General features: G+C 47.3%; 1 protein-coding gene across 1 annotated transcript; it reads right to left on the bottom strand.

Moving 5' to 3' along the window:
- Positions 1 to 343: 343 nt before the first annotated feature.
- Positions 344 to 8,590, bottom strand: LOC110485471 (golgin subfamily A member 7B). Its single transcript, XM_036948154.1, has 5 exons — positions 8,444 to 8,590; positions 6,666 to 6,791; positions 6,315 to 6,467; positions 3,467 to 3,568; positions 344 to 1,667 (listed from the first exon to the last, which is right to left on the bottom strand). The coding sequence occupies exons 1-5, from the start codon at positions 8,453 to 8,455 to the stop codon at positions 1,584 to 1,586; spliced, it is 477 nt and encodes a 158-aa protein (XP_036804049.1). The 5' UTR covers positions 8,456 to 8,590; the 3' UTR covers positions 344 to 1,583.
- Positions 8,591 to 9,678: the final 1,088 nt, after the last annotated feature.

The following is a 9,678-nucleotide window of genomic DNA, read 5'->3' as shown; positions in this document are numbered from 1 at the left end:
GGGGGGGGGGGGGGGTTGGCATGCTCAGTTGGATCAAATAATAAGGCCTTTGGCAATCATTATGTGTGATGGTCTGGAGCATCAGAAGGTGAATGGAACGTTTAGGCATGTTGTCTGTAACAGTTTGAAAACGGTGTGATACTGAATGTAAATCTCAGAAACCCAGATCGAAAATCTCACATAATTGCATCAGGTGCTTGATTAGGTTCTGGGGAGAGAGAAGATACTTACCAGACCAGATAAGTCAATTCAACGTCTATTCCACTGAAATGACATGGAATTTAAAACCAGTGTGTGCCCAGTGGGTATTTCCTTGACAGTGAAAAATAATGACATGTTAAAATGGAGTGATGGAAGAGCAGTAGTTATTTATTAAAGTTCTTCTGATCACGAGTATCAAACAACAACAACAACAAGCATTATGAAGGTTCCAGTTCTCTACTTTTATGAAGGTTCCAGTTCTCTACTTTTATGAAGGTTCCAGTTCTCTACTTTTATGAAGGTTCCAGTTCTCTTACTTTTGCATAAACATGTCCCAGATGAAAATAAAAAGGCAGGCGCATCACATCAATAAATAATGACATTTTGGCAGTTTATGGTTCTTTGGAGGAGGGTTTGTGTAGCAAAAAAGGAAGGAGTGTTTGTGCGCGTGCAGGAAGAATTGTTCATGACTTTATTACAGGGTCCTGGTGCAGGCTTTTGTTCCAGACCAGCACTAAAACACCAGGACTGAAGAACACTATGTTAAAGGATGCTACATAGTCTATACAGGTAGCTGTGTATTTGCATAATCATGATCTAGGAGAGCTGGTGGTTCAGCACTGAAGACAAGAGGTTAGCTGGGTTGTGGAGTGTTTGATACCAAGCTGCATCATGACACTGACCAGTGGATGGTACCTGAGCCATTTATACAGGCTAATATATATGTCTCTGGATGGAACGAGCTGCATTCATCTGTTTGCTACTATCAGCCCATCCATGTGGTTTACATCTCAGCCGAGCTGTGTAGTGCTACATCCCAAATGGCTCCCTATTAGTAGTAGTAGTCCATCATCGTTCCCTATCAAATGACACCCTAGTCACTATCTTGAACACTACTATCTTCAAACACAGTGCACTACTTTTTACCAGAGCCCCAAACTAGTGCACTACTTTTAACCAGAGCCCCAAACTAGTGCACTATAGGAGGATGTGTGTCCCAAATGGCTCCCTATATAGTGTCTTTTTTACCAGGGCCTGAAAAGGCTGCCATTTGGGACGTAACCAAAATGCAATTTTAAATCGTCAGTATTCCCAACGTTGATAGATTCAGCTTGATCTGCTTCGGTCCATGTGGTTCAGTTGCGATCGAATGTTCGGTCGGTTAGCTCAAGTTTGTTACGGTCAGGGCCATTGTGGTTGCGGTAGGTGAGGCATACCCAGCCCACCAAGCACTGCTGTCGGGGTGGTTCTCTAAGGGACCAGGGTTGTAGAGCTCCAGGGATCAGGGGGGTAGAGGTGCCGTGGACCCAGTCACCGAACACTGTGGTTGGGTGTAGCGTTCCAGGGACCGGGGAGGTGGCGAGGAGGTGACATGTACCCGGTCACCGAGCACTGCTGCCGGACGTAGAGCTGGAGCCTGAGCAGGAGCCACTGGAGCCTCGGTCCTCATAGATAGAGATCTCTATCTGGACAGGATGGGGTTAAAGGAAGGAACACACTCCGATAGGGAGGGTCTATCGGGAGGGTCTGGGTCTATAAGGAGGGTCTGGGTCTATAAGGAGGGTCTGGGTCTAAAGGGAGGGTCTGGGTCTAAAGGGAGGGTCTGGGTCTAAAGGGAGGGTCTGGGTCTATAGGGAGGGTCTGGGTCTATAGGGAGGGTCTGGGTCTAAAAGGAGGGTCTGGGTCTAAAGGGAGGGTCTGGGTCTATAGGGAGGGTCTGGGTCTATAAGGAGGGTCTGGGTCTATAAGGAGGGTCTGGGTCTATGGAGGGTCGGGGTCTATAGGGAGGGTCTGGGTCAATAGGGAGGGTCTATAAGGAGGGTATGGGTCTATAGGGAGTGTCTGGGTCTATGGGGAGGGTCTGGGTTTATAGGGAGCGTCTGGGTCTATAGGGAGGGTCTGGGTCTATAGGGAGGGTCTGGGTCTATAAGGAGGGTCTGGGTCTATAGGGAGTATCTGGGTCTAAAAGGAGGGTCTGGGTCTATAAGGAGGGCCTGGGTCTATAAGGAGGGTCTGGGTCTATAAGGAGGGTCGGGGTCTATAAGGAGGGTCTGGGTCTATAGGGAGGGTCTATAAGGAGGGTCTGGGTCTATAGGGAGGGTCTGGGTCTATAGGGAGGGTCTGGGTCTATAGGGAGGGTCTGGGTCTATAAGGAGGGTCTGGGTCAACAGGGAGGGTCTGGGTCAATAGGGAGGGTCTATAAGGAGGGTCTATAAGGAGGGTCTGGGTCAATAGGGAGGGTCTGGGTCAATAGGGAGGGTCTGGGTCTATAGGGAGGGTCTGGGTCTATAAGGAGGGTCTGGGTCTATAGGGAGGGTCTGGGTCTATAAGGAGGGTCTGGGTCTATAGGGAGTATCTGGGTCTAAAAGGAGGGTCTGGGTCTATAAGGAGGGTCTGGGTCTATAAGGAGGGTCTGGGTCTATAAGGAGGGTCGGGGTCTATAAGGAGGGTCTGGGTCTATAGGGAGGGTCTATAAGGAGGGTCTGGGTCTATAAGGAGGGTCTGGGTCTATAGGGAGGGTCTGGGTCTATAGGGAGGGTCTGGGTCAACAGGGAGGGTCTGGGTCAATAGGGAGGGTCTATAAGGAGGGTCTGGGTCTATAAGGAGGGTCTGGGTCTATAAGGAGGGTCTGGGTCAATGGGGAGGGTCTGGGTCTATAGGGAGGGTCTGGGTCTATAAGGAGGGTCTGGGTCTATAAGGAGGGTCTGGGTCAATAGGGAGGGTCTGGGTCTATAGGGAGGGTCTGGGTCTATAGGGAGGGTCTGGGTCTATAGGGAGGGTCTGGGTCTATAAGGAGGGTCTGGGTCTAAAGGAGGGTCTGGGTCTATAGGGAGGGTCTGGGTCTATAGGGAGGGTCTGGGTCTATAAGGAGGGTCTGGGTCTATAAGGAGGGTCTGGGTCTATAAGGAGGGTCTGGGTCTATAGGGAGGGTCTGGGTCTATAGGGAGGGTCTGGGTCTATAAGGAGGGTCTGGGTCTATAGGGAGGGTCTGGGTCTATAGGGAGGGTCTGGGTCTATCCAATACACACGCACTGTACAAGATCCTTATTCTTGGGAGCCCACATGTACTGTTGACTCTTCATCTCTCTCGCTCCATCTCTTTCTCCCTCTTTAAATCTCATACATGTGTACTGTTCACCCTCTCTGTCTATATTGTTTTCTTCATCTCTGTCTTTTTAGTCATCTCTGTCTTTGTTTTTCTTTGTCTGTCTGTCTCTCTCACACACACACACACACAGAGCAGCAGTAGTAGCTGTAAGGATACGACCCTCATGCCCCTCTCGATGGGGTCAGTGATGAGTAGACCTCGCGGGGCGTAGATCTTCTCATTCTGCTCCTGGATGTACCTGCCTATCTTCTTCAACACCTGGGGAGATTGAGAAAGAGGAGGGAGGAAAGGGAGAGAGAACAGGGAGAGAAAGAAATAACAAAAGAGGGAGACAGTATGACAAAGTAAGGAACATACACTACCGTTCAAAATATTGGGGTCACTTAGAAATGTCCTTGTTATTGAAAGAAAAGCTATTCTTTTTTGTCCATTAAAATAACATGAAATTGATCAGAAATGCAGTGTAGACATTGTTAATGTTGTAAATGACTATTGTAGCTGGAAACGGCAGATTTTGAATGGAATATCTACAGAGGCGTACAGAGGCCCATTATCAGCAACCATCACTCCTGTGTTCCAATGGCACATTGTGTTAGCTAATCCAAGTTGATCATTTTAAAAGGCTAATTGATCATTAGAAAACATAATTGCAAAAGGGTTAACACATGCAGAAACAAAGAACTTTCTTCTGAAACTTGTCAGTCTATTCTTGTTCTGAGAAATGACGGTATTCCATGCAAGAAATTGCCAAGAAACTGAAGATCTCGTACAGCGCTGTGTACTACTCCCTTCACAGAACAGAGCAAACTGTCTCTAACCAGAATAGAAAGAGGAGTGGGAGACCCCGGTGCACAACTGAGTAAGAGGACAGTCCAGTTGTGGCCAAGTGTTTTGAGAATGGCACAAATATTAATTTTCACAAAGTCTGCTGCCTCAGTTTGTATGATGGCAATTTGCATATACTCCAGAATGTTATGAAGTGATCAAATGATCAAGTGATTAGATGAATTGCAATTAATTGCAAAGCCCCTCTTTGCCATGCAAATGAACTGAATCGCCAAAAAAAAAATTCCACTGCATTTCAGCCCTGCCACAAAAGGGCCAGCTGACATCATGTCAGTGATTCTCTCGTTAACACAGGTGTGAGTGTTGACGAGGACAAGGCTGGAGATCAATCTGTCATGCTGATTGAGTTTGAATAACAGACTGGAAGCTTCAAAGGGAGGGTGGTTCTTGGAATCATTGTTTTTCCTCTGTCAACCATGGTTACCTGCAAGAAAACACATGCCGTCATCATTGGATATTGCTGGATATTGCTGCCAGTAAGATTGCACCTAAATCAACCATTTATCGGATCATCAAGAACTTCAAGGAGAGCGGTTCAATTGTTGTGAAGAAGGCTTCAGGGCACCCAATAAAGTCCAGCAAGCTCCAGGACCGTCTCCTAAAGTTGATTCAGCTACGGGATCTGGGCACCACCAGTATAGAGCTTGCTCAGGAATGGCAGCAGGCAGGTGTGAGTGCATCTGCACGCACAGTGAGGCGAAGACTTTTGGAGGATGGCCTGGTGTCAAGAAGGGCAGCAAAGAAGCCACTTCTCTCCAGCAAAAACATCAGGGACAGACTGATATTCTGCAAAAGGTACAGGGATTGGACTGCTGAGGACTGAGGTAAAGTCATTTTCTCTGATGAATCCCCTTTCCGATTGTTTGGGGCATCCGGGGAAGAAATTGTCCGGGGAAGACAAGGTGAGCGCTACCATCAGTCCTGTGTCATGCCAACAGTAAAGCATCCTGAGACCATTCATGTGTGGGGTTGCTTCTCAGCCAAGGGACTGGGCTCACTCACAATTTTTCCTCACAACACAGCCATGAATAAAGAATGGTACCAACACATCCTCCGAGAGCAACTTCTCCCAACTATCCAGGAACAGTTTGGTGAAGAACAATGCCTTTTCCAGCATGATGGAGCACCTTGCCATAAGGCAAAAGTGATAACTAAGTGGCTTGGGGAACAAAACATCAATATTTTGGGTCCATGGCCAGGAAACTCCTGAGACCTTAATCCCATTGACAACAATCCCCAAGAGGTGGGTGGACACACAAAAACCCACAAATTCTGACAAACTCCAAGCATTGATTATGCAAGAATGGGCTGCCATCAGTCAGGATGTGGCCCAGAAGTTAATTGACAGCATGACAGGGCGGATTGCAGAGGTCTTGAAAAAGAAGGGTCAACACTGCAAATATTGACTCTTTGCATCAACTTCATGTAATTGTCAATAAAAGCCTTTGACACTTATGAAATGCTTGTAATTATACTTCAGTATTTCATAGTAACATCTGACAAAAATATCTAAAGACACTGAGGCAGCAGACTTTGTGAAAATTAATATTTGTGTCATTCTCAAAACGTTTGGCCACGACTGTACATTAGAGTGTCTAGTTTGAGAAACAGACACCTCACAAGTCCTCTACTGGCAGCTTCATTAAATAGTACCCGCAAAACACCTGTCTCAACATCAACAGTGAAGAGGCGACTCCGGGATGCTGGCCTTCTAGGCAGAATTCCTCTGTCCAGTCTCAACGTCAACAGTGAAGAGGCGACCCCTGGATGCTGGCATTCTAGGCAGAATCCTCTGTCCAGTCTCAACGTCAACAGTGAAGAGGTGACTCCGGGATGCTCCTCTGTCCAGTGTCTGTGTTCTTTTGCCCATCTTAATCTTTTCTTTTTATTGGCCAATCTGAGATATGGCTTTTTCTTTGCAACTCTGCCTAGAAGGCCAGCATCCCGGAGTTGCCTCTTCACTGTTGACGTTGAGACTGGTGTTTTGGGCCTCAGGTTCTACTATGTGGTTCTACTGTGGTCGTAATGTGTTTCTATTGTGTGGTTCTACTGTGTGGTTCTAGTGTTGTGGATCTACTGTGTGGTTCTACTGTGTTTATGTTGTGGTCTTACTGAAGTTCTACTGTGTTTATATTGTGGTGGTTTAGCCCGGTCTCACCTTCTCATAGCGTGTCTCCATACAGAGGAAGATGAGGTAGGCTGTAGCGCAGGCCAGACATCCCTCCAGGTAGGACTGGCCTCCCATCTTCTCTGCCTCCGCATAGTAGATATTCAACCTCTTCACTGTGTCCTCAAACAACGGCCGCTCAATCTGACAGAGAGACACTCAGTTAGCTGTCTTTTCAGCCATGTGTGTGTGTGTGGTGTGTGTGGTGTGTGTGTGTGTGTGTGGTGTGTGTGTGTGGTGTGTGTGTGTGGTGTGGTGTGTGTGTGTGGTGTGGTGTGTGTGTGTGTGTGGTGTGGTGTGTGTGTGGTGTGTGTGTGTGTGTGTGTGTGTTAGACTACCCACCCTGCTCTCCAGCTCAGAAGGGAACTTGGTCTGGAAGCGGCAGGTGGTCCCATCACTGTAGTCTCTCTGCAGGAACACCTTGTTGGCCAGAGATGCACTGTGCCTCAACTCTTGGAGGTTATGGAACTACAGGACACAAACACACATAAGAGCGCGCACACACCCACCCACCCACCCATATTTGGGGAGAGAGAGAGGAGAGAGAAAGGAGTGTGAGGAAGAGAGGGGGAGCGAGAGAGAGATTGTGGATAGAATTCTAATAATATAACTTTCTGGTTCTGAGGAAGCAGTGTGTATGACTCACCATGAGAATAAAACTAAACTGCTCATTCGCTCTCTCTCTCACACACACATACTCTCTGTTCAAGAGGTAATGTATACAAACAGTGGCTGATGTAGTCTTTAGGGGTATACGATGATAGAGGAGAGGTGTTCAATCAAAGTCTGTCTGGCAGTCCGTTGGATCACGGCCCAGACACAGACACACTCTCTCTCCTCTCTCTCTAACTGGTCTTCTCTCTCTGTAGCTCTCTCTCTCCTTCTCTCCCTTCCCCTCTCTCTTCTCTCTCCTTTCCCCTCTCTCTTCTCTCTCTCTCTCCTTTCTTCTCTACCCCTCCTCTCTCTGTAGCTCTTTGTCTACCTCTCTCTCTCCTCTGACCATGCACACTGCTACAGCAGCCAGATCATGGAATTGAGCCAAGAGAAGAAGGCCCAACATCACAGAACAGCTCACAACAAATCAATCTCTGTAAGAGCAGGGTTAGAAGGCTCAATAGGCCAACGATGGCACCAAATGGTCCGTCCGCCCCCCCCCCCCCCCCCCCCCCATAATGAAGCTTGATGTCCATAGTTGTGGACCTAGCCGTTTAGGCGTGGGGGGGTGGGGGGGGGGGGGTCTAGTTTCTTGCTTTGGGAAACTAGTTTAGGCTGTTATGGTTCGTCAAGCTTGTTTCCCCAATGTGTCGATGAATGAAAGGCAATAAAAAGGGCAGTTGGACCGAATAACGGAAATGAAAAGATCCGTGTAAACGCGGAGATTTTCTCTCCTTGACCTCAATGGGTTGCTGTCCACGGTGCTGATATCTCTTTAGTAGGTTTCAGCACTAGCACGGGCCAGCCTGCCTATACCGGATTAACAGCGGAACTCTAGAGACAAAAAAATAAGAGCTCTGCTTTCACCAAAACAGCTTAACGGCGCGAGGATTGCTTGTTTATCCCTGTTCTCAAGCACAAGTTGCAGCATAGGCTACACAGCCCTGTCAAATGCCGTTCGTGCTACAAAGAGAATTCCTCTAACTAACCTCTATTCAGGCACGTAGCCTCCCGACGCCTTTAATATGGCAATATAATGATATAGGGATTATATGATATTCACATGCCATGTCGGTCAGGGTGACCGAAGAAGTGTTAAAATGACAAGCCTTCCATTTCTAATCAAAGCAGATGATTTATTTGCCAAAATGAACCTGCCTGCCTGACCCGTTTGAGCAAATGTTATATTCGAAATTAACTTTTTATACGTAAATAAACAACTGTTGTGTTGATTTCTATTGTTGCTGGGTAACAGAGATTGAAATTATTGTATGCTACACAATCCTTTCTATCATAGGGCTAACCTTGCTGTTACTGACAAACGCCATTCAAACGGTTCAGAATATAGGTTACAACCGTCTCCACAAGGCTACCTGCTCACATGGAAGACAATACAACCATACGCCCATAGAGGTAAAGGGAAAGACAGGCTGAAGAAGACGATAGATTAGTCTATTCATTCTCACCTCTGTCGCCATGTTTCCATCTGACGGCGTTAGGCTACTAGGACGAGTCCCGGAGCTCAAAGCGCTTTACTGGGACACGGGGACGGGTTGGAGGGCGGGAGGAAGAGACTGAGGGGGAGGAGAGGAGGGGGTGGGGTGGGGCAGAGAGCGGCGGGGGTTGGGAGGACCTCACACGAGGGGGTAGGGCGTGGTCTATATATCCTTGCGTAGCACTAGTGTACAGTCGTGGCCAAAGGTTTTGAGAATGTCACAAATATTAATTTACAAAGTTTGCTGCTTCAGTGTCTTTAGATATTTTTGTCAGATGTTACTATGGAATACTGAAGTATAATTACAAGCATTTCATAAGTGTCAAAGGCTTTTATTGACAATTACATGAAGTTGATGCAAAGAGTCAATATTTGCAGTGTTGACCCTTCTTTTTCAAGACCTCTGCAATCCGCCTTGGCATGCTGTCAATTAACTTCTGGGCCACATGCTGACTGATGGCAGCACATTCTTACATAATCAATGCTTGGAGTTTGTCAGAATTGGTGGGTTTTTGTTTGTCCATCCGCTTCTTGAGGATTGACCACAAATTCTCAATGGGATTAAGGTCTGGGGAGTTTTCTGGCCATGGACCCAAAATATCGATGTTTTGTTCCCCGAACCACTTGGTTATCACTTTTGCCTTATGGCAAGGTGCTCCATCATGCTGGAAAAGGCATTGTTCATTACCAAACGGTTCCTGGATGGTTGGGAGAAGTTGCTCTCGGAGGATGTGTTGGTACCATTATTTATTCATGGCTGTGTTCCGAGGCAAAATTGTGAGTGAGCCCACTCCCTTGGCTGAGAAGCAACCCCACACGCTACCGATGGTAGCGCTCACCTTGTCTTCTCCGGACAAGCTTTTTTCGGGATGCCACAAACAATCGAAAAGGGTATTCATCAGAGAAAATGACTTTACCCCAGTCCTCAACAGTCCAATCCCTGTACCTTTTGCAGAATATCAGTCTGTCCCTGATGTTTTTCCTGGAGGGAAGTGGCTTCTTTGCTGCCTCCTTTTGAAGCTTCCAGTCTGTTATTCGAACTCAATCAGCATGACAGATTGATCTCCAGCCATGTCCTCGTCAACACTCACACCTGTGTTAACGAGAGAATCACTGACATGATGTCAGCTGGTCCTTTTGTGGCAGGGCTGAAATGCAGTGGACATGTTTTTGGGGGATTCAGTTCATTTGCATGGCAAAGAGGGG

Source organism: Oncorhynchus mykiss, chromosome 17, assembly GCF_013265735.2.
Source record: "Oncorhynchus mykiss isolate Arlee chromosome 17, USDA_OmykA_1.1, whole genome shotgun sequence".
Lineage (NCBI taxonomy): Eukaryota > Metazoa > Chordata > Actinopteri > Salmoniformes > Salmonidae > Oncorhynchus > Oncorhynchus mykiss.
Note: the sequence above shows the minus strand (reverse complement) of the source record. Positions and strands in the feature narration are given on the sequence as shown.